The following is a 24,775-nucleotide window of genomic DNA, read 5'->3' as shown; positions in this document are numbered from 1 at the left end:
CAATCACATGAACTCCAACATTCTCTATGCTAGCTGCTATACCACACCTCTTTCTTTTTTTTTTGTCTAACCACTCCTGCTTTCCTGATCCTTACTCTGATTGCCATTTATATTTGTTTCATTCTCACCTTAATGCATTTCATCACCCTGTTCTGCTACAGTCACACCTTCAATCTTGTATTCATCTTCCTCCTGCTCTACAACCTATTTGGATGTGCTATCCTGTCACAATTGCCCTTTGATCATTGGCTATGCTAATCAATCCAATACCACATTTGGTGTTGGATTGGTAATCCTACACCAAATCTATTTGAATGGATCTGGTGTTGGACATTTAGAAAAGCTACTGTCCAACACCAAATCCATTCAAATGCAATCTGTCCACCTTAGAACTTCCCTTCAAATTCACTAGCCAGATTCACAAACTGAATCTCCTTTGCTTCACACACAGCTTGGCCTTTTTCCTTATTTCTTCTCTCCTTCTCAATTCACTATTATCATATCTGGGCAACGCACTAATGACTTTCCCAACAATGCTGTTATCCTTTACCTTCTGCAACAACTTCCTTGAGTCCATATCAATATTCCTTTTTTCACCAACTAAGTCATGCCTACAATTACCACTAATCCTGATGTCCACTCTTTCTATTTTTGCAAAGCATCAGTTATTTGTTTAAATGTTCCACCAGGAAAGCATGTTTTGTGTCCTTTGTTATTCATCACACCTCTAATGATTGAGGTGTGATGAATCTCTATAATATTCTATAAAGTTATCCTTTGGCTCTTCCTTCATAAAACTAACTTCCTCCTTCTTTTTCACATCAGCCAACCTCCTAAGCTCTTCCACTCCATTCCCACTGTTATGATTACTAACACTTCTATCCAATTTCTGCTTACCTACAAGTGATGACAGTTCCCATTAAGAAGTCCTCTAACCTATCACTACACTTTTCATATACATTAACATCCTCCTTTTAGTTCATCTCAACAGTCCATAAAACTGGAAATACTTTTATTGGGATTATATTGATCAAGTGCATATAATAACAACTAAATTATACCAACTAGTTTCACCAACTAAGTCTGTTGGCATCTTCAGGGTACATAACTGATGTACGGCACTAAAAAGTAAAAAACTGTTACAAACTATAATCAACCGTATAATAAATTTAGTTTAATCCTTTATCCAAGTGTGAACAAACAAAGTTTGCACCTGAAAGTATCTTCAGGACTGGGGTAAGGTGGTACAACACCAGGACAACTCGTTGCAAAGGTGGAGCAAGCTACCAACACTCCTGTCTCAGTATCTCCTATATAATGCAAAACACATCTCCTTGTGGATATGTCTAATGTTATGCATTAAAGGAAGGGCCACTACCCAGACTAGTTTCGACCTTTATTGAGGCCTCTTCAGTGGGAGCCAGGCCCAAGTGGAGATACCAGGCAGAAGCATTCGCAGGTCATCTCTACCTATAGGAGTTGCCAAATGGTGTGCCACCCTTTTTTAATAAATTACTCTGGATTTAGAGAAAGATGTTGAAAGTTTATTTTTCACTTGGTTAGAGTATAATAAATTTAGTTTAATCCTTTATCCAAGTGTGAGCAAACAAAGTTTGCGCCTGAAAGTATCTTCAGGACTGGGTTAAGGTGGTACTACACCAGGGCAACTCGTTGCAAAGGTGGAGCAAGCTACCAACACTCCTATCCTAGTATCTCCCATAATGCAAAACACATCTCCTTGCGGATATGTCTAATGTTATGCATTAAGGGAAGGGCCACTACCCAGACCGGTTTCGACCTTTATTGAGGTCTCTTCAGTGGGAGCCAGGCCCGAGTCGAGATATCAGGAAGAAGCATTAGCAGGTCATCTCCACCTATAGGAATTGCCAATTGGTGTGCCACCCTTTTTTAATAAATTACTCTGGATTTAGAGAAAGATGTTGAAAGTTTATTTTCCACTTGGTTAGAGTATAATAAATTTAGTTTAATCCTTTATCCAAGTGTGAGCAAACAAAGTTTGCGCCTGAAAGTATCTTCAGGACTGGGTTAAGGTGGTACTACACCAGGGCAACTCATTGCAAAGGTGGAGCAAGCTACCAACACTCCTATCCTAGTATCTCCCATAATGCAAAACACATCTCCTTGCGGGTATGTCTAATGTTATGCATTAAGGGAAGGGCCACTACCCAGACCGGTTTCGACCTTTATTGAGGTCTCTTCAGTGGGAGCCATGCCCGAGTCGAGATATCAAGAAGAAGCATTAGCAGGTCATCTCCACCTATAGGAATTGCCAATTGGTGTGCCACCCTTTTTTAATAAATTACTCTGGATTTAGAGAAAGATGTTGAAAGTTTATTTTCCACTTGGTTAGAGTATAATAAATTTAGTTTAATCCTTTATCCAAGTGTGAGCAAACAAAGTTTGCGCCTGAAAGTATCTTCAGGACTGGGTTAAGGTGGTACTACACCAGGGCAACTCGTTGCAAAACTTTCAGGTGCAAACTTTGTTTGCTCACACTTGGATAAAGGATTAAACTAAATTTATTATACTCTAACCAAGTGGAAAATAAACTTTCAACATCTTTCTCTAAATCCAGAGTAATTTATTAAAAAAGGGTGGCACACCAATTGGCAATTCCTATAGGTGGAGATGACCTGCTAATGCTTCTTCCTGATATCTCGACTCGGGCCTGGCTCCCACTGAAGAGACCTCAATAAAGGTTGAAACCGGTCTGGGTAGTGGCCCTTCCCTTAATGCATAACATTAGACATATCCGCAAGGAGATGTGTTTTGCATTATGGGAGATACTAGGATAGGAGTGTTGGTAGCTTGCTCCACCTTTGCAACGAGTTGCCCTGGTGTAGTACCACCTTAACCCAGTCCTGAAGATACTTTCAGGCGCAAACTTTGTTTGCTCACACTTGGATAAAGGATTAAACTAAATTTATTATACTCTAACCAAGTGGAAAATAAACTTTCAACATCTTTCTCTAAATCCAGAGTAATTTATTAAAAAAGGGTGGCACACCAATTGGCAATTCCTATAGGTGGAGATGACCTGCTAATGCTTCTTCCTGATATCTCGACTCGGGCCTGGCTTCCACTGAAGAGACCTCAATAAAGGTCGAAACCGGTCTGGGTAGTGGCCCTTCCCTTAATGCATAACATTAGACATATCCGCAAGGAGATGTGTTTTGCATTATGGGAGATACTAGGATAGGAGTGTTGGTAGCTTGCTCCACCTTTGCAACGAGTTGCCCTGGTGTAGTACCACCTTAACCCAGTCCTGAAGATACTTTCAGGCGCAAACTTTGTTTGCTCACACTTGGATAAAGGATTAAACTAAATTTATTAAACAATGAGTGATTTATGGAGGAATTGAGCTTGGTTGGAGGCAGGGGACTAGTAGTGTATTTGATCAAGTACTAAGCTGCAGAGCTTAGTACTTGATCAAGTAATTCATACATCATATATATAGGAAATGATTTAAACCCTCCCAACCAGCCACGACATCTATAGATGTTGAGATAAATCTGGATACGAAGCTCTAAAACCCAATGAATAACATGGATATGAAGTGCAATTTGGTGTCATTATTTCATCACAATGGCCAGTAGGGAGGTTAATAGGAAATAATCAGTTATTTGCTGATGCTGCAAAGATGGAAAGGTCACTGTGGTAGTCAATGAAGATGATGTAGGGATTCTGCAAGATGACTTAAATAAACTGGCAGTGTTGGTAAATGGCAACAGCTGTCACTTTAATGTGACCAAGCATAAAGTTATGCACTTTGGGATAAAGAGATCACAAGCAGTATGCTATATCAATGGAAGTGAAGTGCAGGAAATCGATGAGGCCAAGAATTTGTGGGTAACTATGGACAGGGAGTTCAACTTTAGAGAACATATTACAAAAATGCCAAACAGCATATCCAATTATGTGATTGTTACCAAAGAATACGCTAATAAGCAGGGATAGAGAAGTTATTGTTCCCCTTTATATGACTTTAATAAGGCTGCATTTGGACTACTGCATGCAGTCTGGTCACCCAGATTCTGTGGGGATGAAGTGGTGGAAAGGATCCAGAGGCAAATGACAAAGATCATGGCAAGTTTATGGAATGCTCCCTAAGAATGGATTGAAGGTCTGTGGGCTTCAAAAAATAGCTAGGCAAAAAAAGAGGAGACATGATAAGAAACATACAAGTTATTAAAGAGATTTTATTTGGATTAACACTGAAGACTTTTTCAGTACATGGGAGAAGTTAAGAATGACAGGTCACCATGAAACTTATGTAAGAGTGTGATTATCAAGGCTGTTAGGACAACCCTGTCTGGACTGTTGTGTTCAGATACAGTCTCCTTGTTTCCATGCTGATGTAGAATGATAAGAGAGCTAGAGGTTGCAAAGGGGGTTTGTTAAAGACAACAGGACTCTGGAATAAAGATCAGGAGGAAAGGTTGAGAATTTGTGGACTGAGATGATAGCAAACAGTTTAAAGAGGGATGTTGATTGAGACTACGCACTTCATAAAAAGTCACACAGGATACCAGTTGAAGTTGAGAATGAATGCAGTCAAGAAAGGAGAGAGAGAGAGATTTATGTTAGAGTGATTCATGATTAGAATGGTGACAATGAATGCAGAAAGTGAGAATGAATTTAAGAGAAGGAATAACAGGTGGTGTGAGTGATATGTGGTATCTGGTCCCCCTCAGTGAGTTCCTGACTCTCTGGAGGTGTCTTGTGATAATTATAATAATGAAGATAATAATAATAATAGTTCTCCTGTGATATCACTAAGAAACAGTAAAAGTGGTCCATGCTTTGTTTTGTTATATCCTCTGGATATGGCAGGACTGATGGCCAGGATGACTGAATGGACAGCCCTTCTGCTTTTTAAGCAGTAGGCTATGTGTTTGAATCCTACTGTGGCATCAATGTATGTGGTGGTCTAACAGATAAGCTTAGGTGTTGATGGTTATTCATGACTTATTTTTCACGGTATTAACAACACTACACGCTTTTATCACAAAGATGTTTTATTAACGCTTATATTTCGCTGATTTTCAACTCGGCATCATCAGAGCACAACACACTTGTATGTGCGACAGTGAGTGAGTGAAACAATATAATTGCAAAAGACAAAAGATCTAAAGTCCTATTTTTGGCGCCCTCTAATGAAAAAAAAAAAAAAAAAAAACAGCAGCTATGCGGGAGTTTCTCTTAGGATAACATCTCCCAAATTTTTGACAAAGACTCAAAAAACAATCTTTCAGATCTATAACGACTCCTAAATAGCACATTCGTTTTCCTCCATCTAATCCTATGTGAAGGAGTCTCCAAAGCGTGGTCTGTCATTCCCGACTTGCCATAGCAATAGTAGCGAATGTATCTTTCATGTTCTTCCAGGCGGATGTTCACTGATCTTCCTGTTTGCCCATAATAGGCCAAGTCACAGTCACAAGGAACTTCATACACTCCTGGGTGTGCTAAAGGGTGAAGTTTATCCTTAGGCGAGCAGATCAGAGTTGCCAGCTTGACATGAGGTTTGAAAGGGGTGCGAAGGCCATGTTTCAACAATACTTTGGCTATCTTTTCCAATGTACCTCTGATATACGGAATAGAAATGGTCATGTTGTATTCTTGTGTATTAGGGGAGGGAAATTAATGGGCCTATATAGTATTTTATCTATTTTGTAGGGATTGTAGCCATTGGCTAAGAACGTATGCCGCAGGTATTGGAGTTCTGTGGTCAGAGCTGTATCGTTAGAACAAATGGCTCTGACTCTATGTATAAATGTTTTTAAAAGGCTGTACTGTTGGACTGGATGATGATGTGATTGTTTATGTAGGTATCTTCCTGTGTGTGTAGGCTTTCTGTAAATAGAAAAAGATAGTGATCCATCTGAAAGGTGGGTGACTAATGTGTCAAGAAATGGTAAACAGTTATTTGATTCTTTTTCTACTGTGAAGTGAATTTTGGGGTGTTGGCTGTTTAGGTAGGTGACAAAAGCATCCATAGTGTCTTGTCCATGGGACCATATTGTAAACACATCATCTACATAGCGTAACCCCACTAGTGGCTTGTATGTAGCTGTGGTAAGTACTTTGTTTTCAAAGTATTCCATGTAAAAATTTGCTAATGGGGGGAAACCCATAGCAGTTCCATTAATCTGTTTGTAGAATTTTCCTCCCCATGTAAAGTAACCTGCATTCATGGTAAATTGAAATAATTCAAAAATATCAGGGGGAAATTTAGACTTGATTAAATCAAGAGTGTCTATAAGTGGTATGTTGGTAAATAAGGAGGTGACATCGAAACTAACCATTTTGTCTGAATCTTTTAGGATTAGATTTTTAACCAATGTTTTGAAATGGACTGAGTTTTTTACAAAAGTAGAGGAGTTGCCAGTAAACGGGGGGGGAAGTGACCTGGCTAAATGCTGGGCCAGTTTATATGTGGGACTATCTATGCTATGAACTATCTACATGCAATAAAGTCCAAAAATTACTGAAAAAAAAAGTGACATCATGGTCCAAAGAAATCATCAGGAAAAATAAAACCAAATTCATGTTAAACCAGCCCATATTTATGGATTACCAAAAATCCACAAAACTATTATCCCCTACACTCCATAGTCGATAGCATAGATAGTCCCACATATAAACTGGCCCGGCATTTAGCCAAGTCGCTTGCCCCCCCCCCCCCCCCCTAACTAGCAACTCCTCTAGTGAACTTTTGAAATGGACTGTAAAAAATTCAGTCCATTTCAAAACACTGGTTAAAAATCTAATCCTAAAAGATTCAGACATAATGGTTAGTTTCGATGTCATCTCCATATTTACCAATGTACCACTTATAGACACTCTTGATTTAATCAAGTCTAAATTTCCCCCTGATATTTTTGAATTATTTCAATTTACCATGAATACAGGTTACTTTACATGGGGAGGAAAATTCTACAAACAGATTAATGGTATTGCTATGGGTTCCTCCCCCCTCTCTCCCCCGTTAGCAAATTTTTACATGTAACACTTTGAAAACAAATTACTTACCACAGCTACATACAAGCCACAAGTGTGGTTACGCTATGTAGATGATGTGTTTGCCATCTGGCCCCCATGGACAAGACACTTTGGATGCTTTTGTCACCTATCTAAACAGCCAACACCCCAAAATCTACTTCACAGTAGAAAAAGAATCAAATAACTGTTTACCATTTCTTGACACATAAGTCACCTGTCTTTCAGATGGATCACTATCTTTTTCTATTTACAGAAAGCCCACACACACAGGAAGAATACCTACATAAACAATAACATCATCATCCAATCCAACAGTATGGCATTTTAAAAACACTTACACACAGAGCCAGAGCCATTTGTTCTAATGATACAGCTCTGACCACAGAACTCCGATACCTGCGTCATATGTTCTTAGCCAATGGCTACAATCCCTACAAAATAGATAAAATACTACATAGGCCCATTAATTTGCCCTCCCCTAATATACAAGAATACAACATGACCATTTCTATTCCCTATATCAGAGGTACATCGGAAAAGATAGCCAAAGTATTGTTGAAACATGGCCTTCGCACCACTTTCAAACCTCATGTCAAGCTGGCAACTCTGATCCGCTCGCCTAAGGATAAACTTCACCCTTTAGCACACCCAGGAGTGTATGAAGTTCCTTGTGACTATGACTTGGCCTATTATGGGCAAACAGGAAGATCAGTGAAAAATCTGCCTGGAAGAACATGAAAGATACATTTGCTACTATTGCTATGGCAAGTCGGGACTGGCAGACCATGCTTTGGACACTCCTTCACACAGGATTAGATGGAGGAAAATTAATGTGCTATTTAGGAGTCGTTATAGATCTGAAAGATTGTTTTTTGAGTCTTTGTCAAAAATGAGGGAGACGGTTATCCTAAGAAAAACTCCTGCATAGCTGCTGTTTTTTTTTTTTTTTCGTTAGAGGGCGCCAAAAATAGGACTTTAGATCTTTTGTCTTTTGCCATTAAATTGTTTCACTCACTCATTGTCGCGTATACAAGTGTGTTGTGCTCTGATGATGCCGAGTTGAAAATCAGCGAAATATAAGCGTTAATAAAACATCTTTGTGATGAAAGTGTGTGGTGTTGTTAATACCGTGAAAAATAAGTCATGAGCATGTGGTGGTGGTGGTGTTGAGATGGTAGACAATTTTTATTGCCCAGTTTAGGACCACCACTTTGTTTATTGGAGACCTGGTTTGACACAAGTATATGTTTTAATGTTTACCTCTAGAACAGAGTTTCTAGGTTTTCTAATCCTTCATCCCCCCCACACACACCACTACCACCAAACACACTCAACCACCACCACCACAGCAATAATGCTGGATGATTCCAGTTAAGGAATCATCCAGCATTATTAACAACATTATTAATTTTTAATAACATTATTATTAACATTATTAATAAAGAGCGTGGTTGACAAGGGTGTTAGAGCTAGGTTTTTTACTTGGAGAGTGGTGAATGAGTGGAATAAGCTTCCAGAGTCTGTTGTGGGTGCTACGACCGTGAATGAGTTCAAGGCAAGATATGATAGATACTGTGTGAATGTTGAATAGTTGTTCCAGACATGATGTTAGGGCCTCCCTTGATGAGTCTGTCGACTCCTTGGAGTTTCCCGGAACAACAACAACAATAATAATAATAATAATTATTAACTTTAAAAAATTTTGTCTTTTAATTTAAAATAAACTTTCTGAATTTCTTATTTCAGATACAGGCTAGTGTGAATGGTAACAAGGTAAAAAGATGGTTACTAGATATGGCTCTTCAAAGTAAACAAGCAGAATTAGAAAGGTAAATTTCATCTTATTTCAACTATTTTAGTTGAAATACAAAACAAAAATGTACTGAGATTTTTAAAGATATGTTTTCACTTTGTTGTTTTAAAAAGGAAACATATTATGAGTCTATTTAGAACAAATTGTTTTTATGAAACCCAATTAATACATGTAGTAAATAATTAATAAATTAATTAATAAATAGATGTTGTTTTGGAGTTTAGATGCTTAGGTAAATGTTGTTCATTAAGAAATTGGAAGTGCAAAATCAAGGAAACTAGAAATATTAGGGTGGATGCCGTCAAGTGTGGGCTCAGCTACTCCTGAGACAAATGAGAGAGAGAGAGAGAGAGAGAGAGAGAGAGTGTTTCCTGAAAATTTATTCAATGCTAAATACAATTTTACAGGTTTCAAATCTAAATGACATTATGCAAAGGTAACTGTAGGTATGTACACAAATCCAGAGGTGACAGAAAATTATATAGTTATGAGGATAGAATGTAAAGGGTATTGTATTTTTAGGGAGGATAGAGAGAAAGAGAATAGCCAGGGGTTGGAGTATTCCTGAAGACAGCTGAAGAACTTCACCCAAAAAAATAGAAGATAAGGAGAATTTTAGGTCTGAGGGAAATGGTCCATTTTAAGCTATTTCATGCGAGATAGAGGTTAATTGGACAAAATATATTGTTGGTTGCTCCTATAGACTGGGGTGGGGATGAATTATGATAAGTATTATGTGTATAAAAGTTAGTGTTGGTTTCCTGCAATAAGTCTTCTGACATCATGGAGATATCTGTATAATAATAAGTTAAAAGCAAAAAAAGGTTTCTGTAAACAGTTCATTAGCATATTATATATATATAAAATCTGCTCAAGGGTCAAAGTTGGATAACTGGGAGGAAACCTCCACACAGAGAACCAGTCATTGCTGCAGACCTAATATCCAATCCTCACCTTCTCTTGGTGCATCCTGTTAGTGGGTATCTACTGAATGAATCAGGATAAGCTGGCAGTTTGGGATTTAGCTAACTAAATGTAATCTTAATTCTTAAACCAAAATCCAAAAATGTTATATATATATATATATACAGGGTGTTCGGGATAAATTTGACAGTTTCGTAAGGAAAAAGAAAATCTTCTTTGTATCTATTAAATTTAATGAATTGACAAAAAAACATTACAGGCAGAGTTAATTACAATACTATCAACAAGATTTACTCAAAATAACCACCATTAGCATCGATCACAGCTTCAATTCTGCTTCGGAACCTCGAACAAGCTGATGCTACAGTCTCCCTGGGAAGGGCCGCAAAAACTGTTTTAATTTTATCCATTAACTGGGCTTTTGTATTACTGGAAGTGCGATTGGTGTCTTTTTCAACTGCGCGCCATACAAAATAATCCATGGGGTTAAGGTCTGGGGAGTTTGGAGGCCAAACATTTGGACTGGTGAAGTCGTAGAAATTTTCAGACAACCATTTTTGACTTTTCCCAGAGGTGTGGCAAGGGGCCGAATCCTGCTGCCATACATACGGCCTACCATTGGCTACCCTTGTTATCCAGGGCTTGACTACAGTTAGCAACTCCACGAACAAAGCCCGAATTCCAATGCCAGGGTTCTTCAACACCTGTTCCTGCAGATTTGCGAGGAATTCTGCTGTACGAACGCAATCAGATCGTCTGCTAGGGATCTTTCTTCTTGCTACATCCTCGTAGTCACCATTGCAAGTCTCTAGTTCATGCCTGATTGTTTTTACTGTATTCAGGGAGCATTGGGCAGCAGTCGTAATATCCTTATTTTGATGGCGGGCACGAATCATCATGATACAAGTTATTCTCTTCCATGATTCAGGTGGGTTCCAGCTATCCATCCTTTCTGACATCTTGTATATGAATGAAGAAGGGTCCAAACTTTTAAATGAAGAGAAGTGTGTGTTAATACATGTAACTTACGGAAAAATATAATTAATTATAAATATGTCAAATTTATCCCAAACACCCTGTATATATATATATACACACACACTCACACACACACACACTCGGGTCTCTTTTTATGCAGATTTGAAGTTATGCGGTGCATAACTTCAAAACTTAAGTATAGTACGCCCACAGATAAAAGACCTTTCGACACTTCTGTGCATGTCAACAGAAGGAGAATCCATTCCGATAATAGGGTAATCCAGCATTTCCCAAACTTTTCCTATGATGGAACACTTCACAACTCCTGAAATTTTCATGGAACACCTTGGTTATTTTGTAATGTATTAAATAATTAATTGTTAATTTAGCTAATTTTTTATTATTAATTAATAATTGATCATAAATGATTAATTAATAATTAATTAAACATAAACGTTATTACAGTATTAACAAGACCACAAACACTTTTATCAACAAAGATGTTTTATTAACGCTTATATTTCGCTGATTTTCAACTCTGCATCATCAGAGCACAACACACATGTAAACGCGACAGCAAGGCAAATTAATGCAACCATATTTGTTAAGGTTGGGAGAATTCTTCAAAGCCATTGCTGACTCAAAAAATAATCTTTCATATCGATAACGACTCCTAAATAGCACATTCGTTTTCCTCCATCTAATCCTGTGTGAAGGAGTGTCCAAAGCGTGGTCTGCCAGTCCCGACTTGCCATAGTAATAGTAGCGAATGTATCTTTCATGTTCTTCCAGGCGGATGTTCACTGATCTTCCTGTTTGCCCATAACAGGCCAAGTCACAGTCACATGGAACTTCATATACTCCTGGGTGTGCTAAAGGGTGAAGTTTATCCTTAGGCGAGCGGATCAGAGTTGCCAGCTTGACATGAGGTTTGAAGGTGGTGTGAAGGCCATGTTTCAACAATACTTTGGCTATCTTTTCCAATGTACCTCTGATATAGGGAATAGAAATGGTCATGTTGTATTCTTGTGTATTAGGGGAGGGAAATTAATGGGCCTATATAGTATTTTATCTATTTTGTATTTTATCTATTTTATCTTTCTCTAGTATTTTATCTATTTTGTTCTTAGCCATTGGCTAAGAACGTATGCCGCAGGTACTGGAGTTCAGTGGTCAGAGCTGTATCGTTAGAACAAATGGCTCTGGCTCTGTGTGTAAGTGTTTTTAAAATGCCGTACTGTTGGACTGGATGATGATATGATTGTTTATGTAGGTATCTTCCTGTGTGTGTATAGGCTTTCTGTAAATAGAAAAAGACAGTGATCCATCTGAAAGGCGGGTGACTAATGTGTCAAGAAATGGTAAACAGTTATTTGATTCTTTTTCTACTGCGAAGTGAATTTTGGGGTGTTGGCTGTTTAGGTAGGTGACAAAAGCATCCAAAGTGTCTTGTCCATGGGGCCAGATGGCAAACACATCATCTACATAGTGTAACCACACTTGTGGCTTGTATGTAGCTGTGGTAAGTAATTTGTTTTCAAAGTGTTACATGTAAAAATTTGCTAATGGGGGAGAGAGGGGGAGAACCCATAGCAGTACCATTAATCTGTTTGTAGAATTCCCCCCCCCCATGTAAAGTAACCTGCATTCATGGTAAATTGAAATAATTCAAAAATATCTGATGGAAATTTAGACTTGATTAAATCAAGAGTGTCTATAAGTGGTACATTGGTAAATAAGGAGGTGACATCGAAACTAACCATTATGTCTGAATCTTTGAGGATTAGATGGAGGGAAATGAATGTGCTATTTAGGAGTCGTTATAGATCTGAAAGATTATTTTTTGAGTCAGCAATGGCTTTGAAGAATTCTCCCAGCCTTAACAAATATGGTTGCATTAATTTGTCAAAAATTTGAGAGACGGTTATCCTAAGAAAAACTCCTGGATAACTGCTGTGTTTTTTTTTTTTTTTTCGTTAGAGGGCGCCAAAAAATAGGACTTTAGATCTTTTGTCTTTTGCAATTATATTGTTTCACTCACTTACTGTCGCGTTTACATGTGTGTTGTGCTCTGATAATGATGATGCCGAGTTGAAAATTAGAGAAATATAAGCGTTAATAAAACATCTTTGTTGATAAAAGTGTTTGTGGTGTTGTTAATACCGTGAAAAATAAGTCATGAATAACCATCAACACCTAAGCTTATCTGTTAGATAAATGTTATTAAATTAATGTGCTGATTTTCATTGACATATCCCATTCTGATCACTAAAAATTTATAATATTATTATAAGTACTTACGAGTGAATGCAGACTTTTTCTCCTGTGTGCCGATAGTTTTCCCCTCCTTTTGTACATCTTGGAGATTGCTTTGTAGGCTGGAGGTGGATGAATCACTATCTGTTGCGTCACAAACACCTTCAATAAGAGATTTCGTATCACCAAAATTAAACAAAGTCCATTGTCTCTTATTCATATTAAAATTTAAATCTGTAGGCCTATTACTTTTAAAAAAATCATGGCACTATGGTTTTCGAAACAAGCACTTTCACACTATAATACAAACTTGTGAAGAAAGTATTCAGTATTACTAGATCTGAGAACTGGATACAGACTATCTTGATCTTCAATTTCAGTGGCAAAATTTTCTTTATACTTCATTGCTGATTGGTCACTAACATTTGCAACACAGATGTTATTTCGTTCAGTTTTGAGAACAGAGGATACGCTGCACATTGTTGTAATCAGTTTGCAGGCAATTTTTATGACTGGTCATAAAAAGCAGTATTCCCTTTCCCGAATGTTGAAAGGTTTCGATGTGTGAAAATTAACGATAATTCATGAATACTTCCACGTTTAAAAATACACGGCTTGGTCACTAACATTTGCTACACAGATGTTATTTAGACGTTCTAGGTCTGAGCTTTTTGACATATTCACGAGTGTTATTCTCCTCAGAATATTTCCACTATAACATATTTATTCATGAAAAATGTTTAGAAAACTAAACTGACAAATTCCAGGAGAACTTCTCGTGGAACACTTATTCACCTTCCACGGAACACAGTTTTGGGAAATCCTGAGGTAATCAATCCATATCTTGGGATGAGTTGTACAACAGTTGGAAAATTTTATCTATAAAGCACATGATTTCGCTTGTTGTTGACCAATTCGTTCATCGCTGTTGTACATAATCAACAGCATGTTGTAGCACATTTTGCCGTAACGTGATAACGTGTAAACAGTGAGTGTTCGTGAAGTTAATTTTGCATGTTAGTAAGTGTTTGTCTTTTTATTATTGAAAGTCTAAATTTTGCTAATTGTTATTTTAAAGATTTAATTTGGCCCAATGGAGGAAAAAAAGCACAATAGAAAAGCAATTTCTTTGGAAATAAAAATTGCAATTTTAGATCGCTTAGCAAAAGGAGAGGGATCTACGGTGATTGGTAAACATTTTAATTTAGGCGAATCTACTATAAGGGCAATTAAAAAGAATGAAGTTGCAATAAGAAAATCTGTTACAAAACGAAGTGCCAAATTATCATCATACTCAAGAGATGCTTTATTAGAAAACACGAAACGAGCGCTCATAATTTGGATTGAATAATTCCTATAAGTGGTTATTTAATTAAACAAAAAGCTCTTCAGTTTTATGAACAGATGAAGCAATTGGAGCCTTCTACTTCCACTTCCCAGGCTGGTAAAGAATTTTTGGCTAGCAAAGGATAGTTAACCGGGTTTTTTAAAAAGGAATGCACTTCATAACGTCAAGATTACAGGCGAGGTTGCAGCAGCAGATGGAAAAGCAGGCAAAAATTTTCAAGAGAAGTTAGCCAAAATTATTGAAGAATGGTGGATATTGTCCCAATCAAGTGTTAAATGCTGATGAAACAGGATTGTTTTGGAAGAAAATGCCTAGTCAAACTTATCGCAAAGTCTGAGAAAAATACAAGTGGGTTTAAAGCAAGCAAAGATCGAGTAACTTTGTTACTTTGTAGCAATGCACCAGGAGATTGAATGTTGAAACCCCTCCTAGTAAATCGATTTCTAAGACCATGTGCCCTAAAAGCAAAGAGCTAAAACAGCTGCTGGTGCATTGGATGGCTAATACAAAGGCCTTTGTAACAATTGCTGTATTTACTGAATGGTTCAATAATTGCTTTGTACCAGAAGTGGAAACATATATGAAGCATAAAGTTCTCGATTTTAAAGTTTTATTAATTGTTGACAATGCACCAAGTCATCCACATTTAGAACATCCAAATGTGCAGGTAGTGTTTTTTCCACCCAATACAACAACCATTATTCAGCCATTAGATCAAGGCATAATTGCTACTTTTAAAAAATATTACGTTAAGCACACTTTTCAATTTATATTGGATTAACTAGAAAATGAACCATTAACAGTAACTGGCATTTGGAAAATAATTTCTATTTTGGACTGCTTAAATCACGTTGCATCTGCTATCGCTAAACTAAGACCATCATCATCATCATCATCAAATTCCTGACATGTACCCTCAAAGGATGTACAGGATATGATAGTACTACATGAAAAATTTACATAATTACTAACTTCCTATCTACAATTTTCCTCCAAATCAGTCTATTACTTGTCAAGACACCAATATTATCATTATCAGATCTTATATTTCTATCGTCTAAGGCACACTGTACCGTATCAATCCACCTATATCTTGGTCTTCCTCTGATTCGTTTTCCTGCCAACCTGGCAGAAAACACTTGTTTTGCTCATCTTTCCTCACCCATTCTGTTTAAGTGACTACCTGAGATTAGCTCTGCTAACACATTCCTGGATGCTGACAATGTCAAGTTCCTTCCTCATATCCTCGTTTTTAATATGATATTGCCATTGATGCCATCTGTTCACACCTCTAATCTTTCTGAGGACTCTCATATCTGCGGTCTCCACTCTTTGGTCAAGTATAATAAAATTAGTTTAATCCTTTATCCAAGTGTGAGCAAACAAAGTTTGCACCTGAAGGTATCTTCAGGACTGGGATAAGGTGGTACAACACCAGGGCAACTCGTTGCAAAGGTGGAGCAACACTCCTATCTCAGTATCTCCTATAATGCAAAACGCGTCTCCTTGCGGATATGTCTAATGTTATGCATTAAGGGAAGGGCCACTACCTAGACTAGTTTCGACCTTTATTGAGGTCTCTTCAGTGGGAGCCAGGCCTAAGTGGAGATAAGTGGAGATATCAGGCAGAAGCATTAGCAGGTCATCTCTACCTATAGGAGTTGCCAAATGGTGTGCCACCCTTTTTTAATAAATTACTCTGGATTTAGTGAAAGATGTTGAAAGTTTATTTTTCACTTGGTTAGAGTATAATAAAATTAGTTTAATCCTTTATCCAAGTGTGAGCAAACAAAGTGTTGTGCCTGAAAGTATCTTCAGGACTGGGGTAAGGTGGTACAACACCAGGGCAACTCGTTGCAAAGGTGGAGCAACACTCCTATCTCAGTATCTCCTATAAGGCAAAACGCATCTCCTTGCGGATATGTCCCCAGTCCTGAAGATACTTTCAGGCGCAAACTTTGTTTGCTCACACTTGGATAAAGGATTAAACTAATTTTATTATACTCTAACCAAGTGAAAAATAAACTTTCAACATCTTTGGTCAAGTGTTTTACTTCTGACCCAACTCTCAGATCCATAAGTTAAAACTGGTTTGAACACTGTCTTGTATACAGCTAGTTTAGTGTTCCGACTAATTTCTCTCTTATTCCATATGAATTTATTCAGTTGACTTCCTACCATACCAGCTTTGTTGATTCTGTTGTTTATTTCCATATTTAATTTACCATCTTCACTAAAAATTGTGCCTAAGTAGCTGAAATGTTTTACTTGTTGCACAGGTTCCCCGTTCACAACACAGTTGACACTTTCAACGATTCTGCCTATTTTCATTGTCTTTGTCTTTTTATTGCTGACCTTCATACCATATCTATTACAACAGTTATTCAATTTAGTCAGAGAATCTTGCAGACTTGTAGCAGATTTATTCAGAAGTATAACATCGTCTGCATTGAGCAAAGAGCTGACATTAACATCTCCAATTCTGATATCATGTTTAATACCACTTTCCTTCATAATGTGATCCATATAGATAATGAATAACAGAGGGGATAATGTACCTCCTTGTCTCACACCTGATTTATCATTAAACCATCTTCCTGTACATCCTTCAATTCTAACTGCCGACTTACAACTCAAATACAGACTAAGTATTGCTTGATATAATGCCCCATTGACACCATATAACTGTAGCATATTGAATAGCTTCTCTCTTGGCACCTTGTCGTATACCTTTTCCAGATCGACAAAACTTAAATACAGATCTTTGTTATATTCCCATGTTTTCTTGACTATTTGTCGTAAAGTGAAGATCTGAACCTGACAGCCTCTATTTGACCTGAATCCAGCTTGTTCTTCACCAAGTTTTTCTTCCACAATTCTTCCCAACCGTTTCTGAAGTATACTTGCACAGATCTTGCCAGGAACACTCAGTAGGGAAATACCTCTGTAATTCTCTTTATAAGATTAGACACCCCAGGTACAATAACATCCTCAATGAGAAAATCAAATCCAAGATCCTTGATCTTCATTTAGTCTCTGCTGAGTACTGGCTAAGACAGTTGTCCCTCAGAAACTGTAGAAATTCATTCTCTTTAGTTCCAGATGGTGTCTCTTCATTCTAATCTATATTGCCATAACTGATATTGCTCATTATGCCCACTCTTTTCTTATTAGCAAGACCAATTTACCCCTATATAGCTCTATATAAAGGAGGATTATCCGTATAATCCTCCCTTTCTGCCCTATCTATCTTCACAAAAAAACTATTCCTCCATCTCTATTCCTGTCAGAATGTCATCCTCATCCAACCATGGCTCATTTATTCTGAAAATTTTTGGATGAATGAACTCTATCAACAACACTAATTTCATTTCCCTTAATTTTTTATTTAATTTCTTTAATTTTCATTTTCCCTTAATACTTTTTTGCATTCATAAACATATGCATCAGCTCACTTGTGGTTCTATAACAAGTCCCACTGATCCACTTTTCATATATGATTTCTCCATACTCACGACCATTCTTCTCTATTATCACTTATGTTACAACTTTCCCACCCCAACACTTATATGTTACCCCCACATCCTTGACTATCTTAAATCATTTCTTACAAATTTACAAATTCACTCCTATCACCATCATCTACACTTCTCACACAGTGTCACCATGTTCTGCTCTGACACTTTTGATTCTCTCTCTGTGTCTTGACATTCATAATCTTCGCTCACCTCTCACACAGCATAACCATGTTCCTTCTCTCTCTCTCTCATTCTCTTCTCTCATGTCACTCACTATTCATAAGCTTTCCTATCCTTTGCTCCTGCTCTTCACATCTCTTGTTTTCTCAGGTCTTCCCTTCATTTCAGTCATTACTTTCTCTTGCAGCAACAATTTTTCCAGCTGACTCACACCGAATTATTATTATTATTATTGTTAACATTTGACCTCCACGGAGTCAGAGACCTATCACAGAAGGTCACACTATTGCACACCCTATTGCAGATGCTCATCCAACCATGCCTTAAACTGATTCAATGTGTCTACAGCCACAACACACTCAGGCAATGCATTCCACTCACCAATCACCCTCCATGCAAAGAACCTACTTCTCACTCCTCTGCTCACACCCTCCTTATATTCCATTATATAAGGCCTGATCAAGGCCTTATATAATGGAATCATAACCTCTCTATTTCTGCATGTCAGAGTCCTCTGCATCATTTACATTATCCGATGTGATGGCTTCACAACTTGTGCAATGTGGCCCCTGAATTTCAGGTCCTTGTAATATCCATCACTCCTTGATCTCTCATCTCCTCTACTTCCTTTAAAATTTCCCCACCAAGTGTATACTTTGCATCCCATCATTACTTCCCAAATCTCAAAACCTGACACTTCGCAACATTGACTTGACAGTTCCACTTACCTTCCCACTCATGCAATCTATTCAAGTCCTCTTGTAAGGCAATAACATCTGCTTGACTCTGCATTGCTCTCCTCGGTTTTGCATAATCTGCAAACAGCTCGATATCAATAGTTAAATCCAACCGAATATCATTAACATCAAAAATTGAACAACGATAGTACCAAAACTGACCCGTGCCGCACACCGCTAGTTACTTTTCTCTTTCGGGATATTGCACCCCCATATACGACTTTCTGATACCTATCTGACAGCCAGTCACTGATTGTCGTGACGTTGTTCTCTTGATGTTCGAATCCGCCATCTTGTTAAAAGTCACTTTCATAAAATAAAAGAAAACTAATTGTAAATTGATCACTAATCTAAGGTTAGAGAAATTTCTATTATACTGCGCCATTCTATCCTTAGATAAGTCTATATGAAATAGTAGGATCAATTCAAAGTTAGTTAGCAGTCTTCTCATTCATTCAGGCCGAAGTATTTATTTTCTCTCTCTTTGGGATTCCCGCTAGATTCGAATTTTTGTGAACGGTGCAGTAAAAAGAATTTCAGGCAAATACAACAGTTAGGTTAACAAATAAAACATTTAATATAGGTCATATAACACTTACTTAAATTTTACTTCTAATTTTTAAACAATAGAAATATGTCAAACATTAAGTCAAGTCAATTACATTAGCACAATCTAGATTCCAAGTCTTCACATACACCTTCTTAGCTTCTGGGTTATAAAGTTTCTACACTTAAATGAATATAACAGAACATCCAATCTAATTAGTTTTCATACATTTCTCAGTCATGCTACAAGTTCAAAATATTACAGGATCTAATAGCTGAAAATATCTTTCAAACAATTCTTATCTCCAACTCTCAATCACGAAGGGTTTCCACAGTTAAAGTTAATAATACACTATGATAGACCTTACCGGAAATGGTTCCTAGAACATCTATTATGTTGTGAGCAAACTTCTGGAATTTACTTATCACACTTAAAGAATAAAAACACATCTACAAAACTTATCCGCAGTTATACTTAAAGCACTATCAATTATGCTTCAGAATTCTTGACATCAATTACAGGGCACTTCAACCATCCTTATTACCACTCATAAATTAATTAAAACACTGTGAGATTCTCTTTAGGGCAAATCAGAAATAAGCTGCAATACTAGACAAGCTGGGTTTATTCAGAATTCTTCCTTGAACGTCCAGCTTTTTATTATATCCGATTGTAGCATTAATTTTCCTTCTATTATTACTGCTGATTTCACTTTCAGCTAACAGTAAAATTCGTTACGTTCTTGCTAACAGTAAAATTCGTTACGTTCTTGCTCACTTATAAAAATTATCCACTTAACTCCTACCCTTAAGAACCTTTTATTTACTTCTACTTCTTTAGTTTATCACCTTACTTCCTTTCACTTCCAAGTTTCCGTCCCAACTCTTTACTTTCTACATATTTTTTTTTTATTCTCTCCTTAGCCCACGCTCTGTTCCACTCGCTCTCGTTTATTTCACGCGTCTCCATGACAACAGACAAACATAAACATTCTCGCCAATGTTAGACAAGGCTATACTACTACATTGAGTCATTACATACCGTTAAGCTTTATACACAAATAGGAATAATTAGAATATTTGCTTTTCAATAAATGCGTAGTTAATATTGCAAATACAAGTTTTTATAATATTGACATAACAATAAATAGAATTATTATTATTATTATTTATTATTATTACGGGTATCTCCATGGAGTCAGTAGACTCATCGCGGGAGACCCAAACTAGCAAAACAATATCTGTCATATCTCTTTTGAATTCATTTACAGACGAAGAGCTCACAACTAAGTCAGGCAATGAATTCCACTCATTCACCACCCTCCAGGCAAAAAACCTTGTTCTGACACCTTTGTTAACCACACTCTTCTTTAATTTCCAGAGATGACCTCTTGTTCTTCCATCACTAAGATCACATAGCTGAAACATTTCCCCTGCATCAATCCTATAAAAACCTTTTAGTAATTTGAATGTTTCTATCATATCCCCTCTTCTTCACCTATCAACCAATCTCTGCAATCCACAAGCTCTCAATCTATCAACATAGGGAGCATTTTTTATATCACTCACCAACTTGGTCACTCTTCTCTGAACCCTCTCCACAGCCTCCTCATCTCCAAGGAATCCAGGTGACTAGACCTGAGCACAGTAATCCAAATGTGGAAGTATCAATGCTTTATAATAACCTCTTTATCTCTGGATGTCAGTGTGTTCCTCAACAACCAAGTAATCCTATGTACAATCTTGGACACCTTAGCAATGTGTCCTCTGAACTTCATCTCCCTATCTACCAATACCCCTAAGTCCCTAGCCTCATCAATCTATTGGTGTACCTTTCCATCGATGTAGTACACAGCTGGTAATCTTTTAATCCCAAAATGCATGACTTTACACTTTTCCACATTGAACTGACATCCATTTTCTTTTGCCCATTTTACCAGTTTATTTAAATCCTCCTGCAAACTTTCAACATCAGCTTGATTTTTTATTGCACTACACAACTTTGCATCATCAGCAAACAACTGAATATCTCCCTTTAAGCCATTTCCTATATCATTTATATACAAATTAAACAACATTGGCCCAAGCACAGAGCCCTGAGGCACACCACTGGTCACCTGCCTCATTCTGGACTCGGCTCCTCCATACACCACCTTATGGTATCTCTCCCTGAGCCATTCTCCTATCCATATCACCAATTTAATATCCATTCCCATCTGCTCCAATTTGCGTAACAGTGTTCTATGGGGTATCCTGTCAAAAGCCTTAGCAAAATCCAGAAGTACCACTGTGTAGCCAGTTCCTTTGTCCAACTCAGATGTTATTCTATTATGAATAGATAATAGATTGCTAAGGCAGGATCTACCTTTAACGGCTCCTCCATACACCACCTTATGGTATCTCTCCCTGAGCCATTCTCCTATCCATATCACCAATTTAATATCCATTCCCATCTGCTCCAATTTGCATAACAGTGTTCTATGGGGTATCCTGTCAAAAGCCTTAGCAAAATCCAGAAGTACCACTGTGTAGCCAGTTCCTTTGTCCAACTCAGATGTTATTCTATTATGAATAGTTAATAGATTGCTAAGGCAGGATCTACCTTTAACAAAACCATGTTGGCCTCTATAGAGTATCATATCCTGATCCACCCATTCTTGAATTTTGTCTTTAACCAACTTTTCCAATACTTTTACCACTACTCCTGAGATGGTGATTGGTCTGTAATTTAATACCGCAGTTTTAGAGCCACTCTTATGCAAAGGAACCACTTTGCCTAACTTCCACTCCCTAGGGACCATACCAGAGTTCAAACTTAAATTAAATATTCAAGTAAGAGGGGTTGACAATTCATTTGCACATTCACGCAACACCCGAGCTGATATTCCATCTAAGCCTACTGCAGTGTTTGCATCTAAGTTTTGCAATATATTTAATACCTCTGATTCTTTAGCTTCAATTCTCACATTAGGTATTGCTACAGGTATAGAGATATCCTCACTTGGGTGATAGACTTTTGAAAAGTGATCACTCAGTAACTCGACTATTACATCTGATTTTGTCACCTCAATACCATCAGCACCCACTAAAGTTATCCTTCCGAAGTCATTCTTCCTCTTACTTGCCACATAGCGGAAGTACCTAAATATTATTAAGCGGAATAGCTTAATAATATTTAATACAGAATCTATTTACTATTAACACATTTCTTTGATTAAATAATTAAATATTTGATATAATTAAGGTAGTTATATGATATCAAATTATAATTTACGTTATTTACATTAAATAATATTTACAAACGCAGCCTTTGTGATGGAAAATCATGTTGGATTCTGAATCAAATAACATTTATTCTATTTTCTACATAATTAGAATCCAACACTGATCCAACTCAGAAGTCTGTTATCCAATCCCATCTGTTTCAGTTTATTTAAGAACTTATTGTGTGGCAGTCTATCAAAAGCCTTTGCAAAATCTAAGTACACCACTGACCACTGTATATGCATCTCCCGTGTCCAAGGTATTTGTCACTTAATAAGTAAGTGAATGTTTTACTTAGTAAATAAGTGAAACATGATCTCCCCTTAACAAACCCATGCTGATAACATCAGAGAAAACTGCTGTTATCAACCCATTTCTGTATCCTACTTCTCACCAATCTCTCCAGGACATTCACCACAACTCCAGATATACAGATTGGCCTATAATTTGAATCTACAGCCTTATCACCACCTTTATGCAGTGGAACAATTTTATCCTCCTTCCACTTCTTTGGAACTTGTGCTATTGTAACACTCTTATTAAATAGGCATGCCAATGCTACTGTCAATTCCCTGGAACATTCCCTTAAAATGCGTGGTCATATGTCATCAAATCCTAATGCCTTATTGACATCAAATTTATTTATTTTCTCAAATACCTCTTGCTCACTCACAATTAAGCCATCCTCTCCTATGTTCTCTACACTCAAGTCCTTCATGATTCCACCCTGATCAGGATGAAATACCCTTATAAATTGATCACTGAATACCTCAACAATGTCTTCTGCAGCAGTTACCATTCTACCACTTTCATCCTTTAACTTCATCTTATCATGATCATTCTTCCTTCTATTTGCCACATATCTAAAAACGCTCTAGGGTTTTCTTTGCCTAATTTGCCAATTTCTGCTCATACTCTACTTTTGTTTTCCTTACTAACTGAGTCACTCTCCTGGCTTGTTCTTTATACTCTTCATGTGACTGATTATTACCATTATTCATCTTGTACTTCCTCCGAAGTACCTTCGTTTTCCAGATTTCATGTTTAAGCTCTACATTCATCCATTTTACACCTACCGTATTTAACCTTTTGGTCTTCAGAATACAGTCATACATTGATGCTGTTATGTATTTCTTTGTCAGTTCCCATACAGCATTTATTTCCTTACCACTCAACTCCTCTTTCCACTTTATAGCTCCAAGCTGTCTCCTAAGCTTGTCATAATCACCAGCCTTATTATTCCACATATATCCTTTCCTCACAAAAGTCTGTATATGACTATCCACAACACAGGTGATTACTTCATGATCACTTTCACCAACTGGAGGAAAATGTGAAACCCCTCTAGCAATTACATCCTCTGATGAAATGATGAGATCTAGAACTCTTGATCCTCGCTTGCCTTTCTTTATGTGCTGCCTGAGATAGTTATCTCTCAAGAACTCGAGAAATTCATTTCCCTCATTCGTAGGTGCTATCTCTTCATTCCAATCTACACCACCATAATTAAAATCACCCATAATAATTACCCTTCGATTATAATAAATTTAGTTTAATCCTTTATCCAAGTATAAGCAAACAAAGTTTTTGCTCCTGAAATATCTTCATGACTGAGGCAACTTGTGGTAAAGGTGGACCAAGCCCTCATCCCTACTTGTCTTAGTATCTCCCATAATGCAAAGCACATCTCCTTGCAGACGTGTATAATGCTATGCATTAAGGGAAGGGCCACAACCCAGACCGATTTCGTCCTTTATTGAGGTGAAAAAGTAAAGGGTTGCTCATGACAGGCCTAGAATAGTTAGTATAGGGGGTGCAAGAGAGCCTGATAGTATTAGGAGAAAAAACAACAGACAGATAGCATGTGAGAGAGAGAGAAAAGGCCTCATCTCTTTTATATCATCATATAGCCAAAGGCTATCAGTTTTCCTTTTTCACCAATCTCATATAGATGAACAACTTAAAAACCAATTGAAACTTAAGCACAAACTTAAGCACAAATAGCAAGAATAGACAGAATTTTATCTCCCCCCGGTGAATATTGCATGATGTGGGTGGTCTACACCATCTAGCAATAAATTTGATATCTCCTAGAATGCTTCTTTCTAAATAAAAAAACGTCTGACTGAAGAAGAAAATTTCCACAATACAATATTATTAAGCATTTGGATGTCATATTGCTGTT

The 24,775-nt window shown here is 37.3% G+C and overlaps 1 protein-coding gene across 1 annotated transcript in view; it reads left to right on the top strand.

Annotated features, from left to right (window-relative positions):
- LOC150095885 (long-chain-fatty-acid--CoA ligase 1-like) overlaps window positions 1-24,775 on the top strand; it is a 335,143-nt gene that overhangs the window by 190,855 nt on the left and 119,513 nt on the right. Inside the window, exon 12 of the mRNA XM_090409654.1 lies at window positions 8,773-8,855. Within this exon, the coding sequence (XP_090265780.1) occupies window positions 8,773-8,855 (83 nt within the window). The remainder of the gene's footprint in view (window positions 1-8,772; window positions 8,856-24,775) is intronic.

This window comes from Typopeltis vanoorti, chromosome 19 (genome assembly GCF_054136105.1).
Source record: "Typopeltis vanoorti isolate ZY-2024b chromosome 19, IOZ_Tvanoo_1.0, whole genome shotgun sequence".
Classification (NCBI taxonomy): Eukaryota; Metazoa; Arthropoda; class Arachnida; order Uropygi; family Thelyphonidae; genus Typopeltis; species Typopeltis vanoorti.
This window is presented reverse-complemented; position numbering and strand designations above follow the sequence as displayed.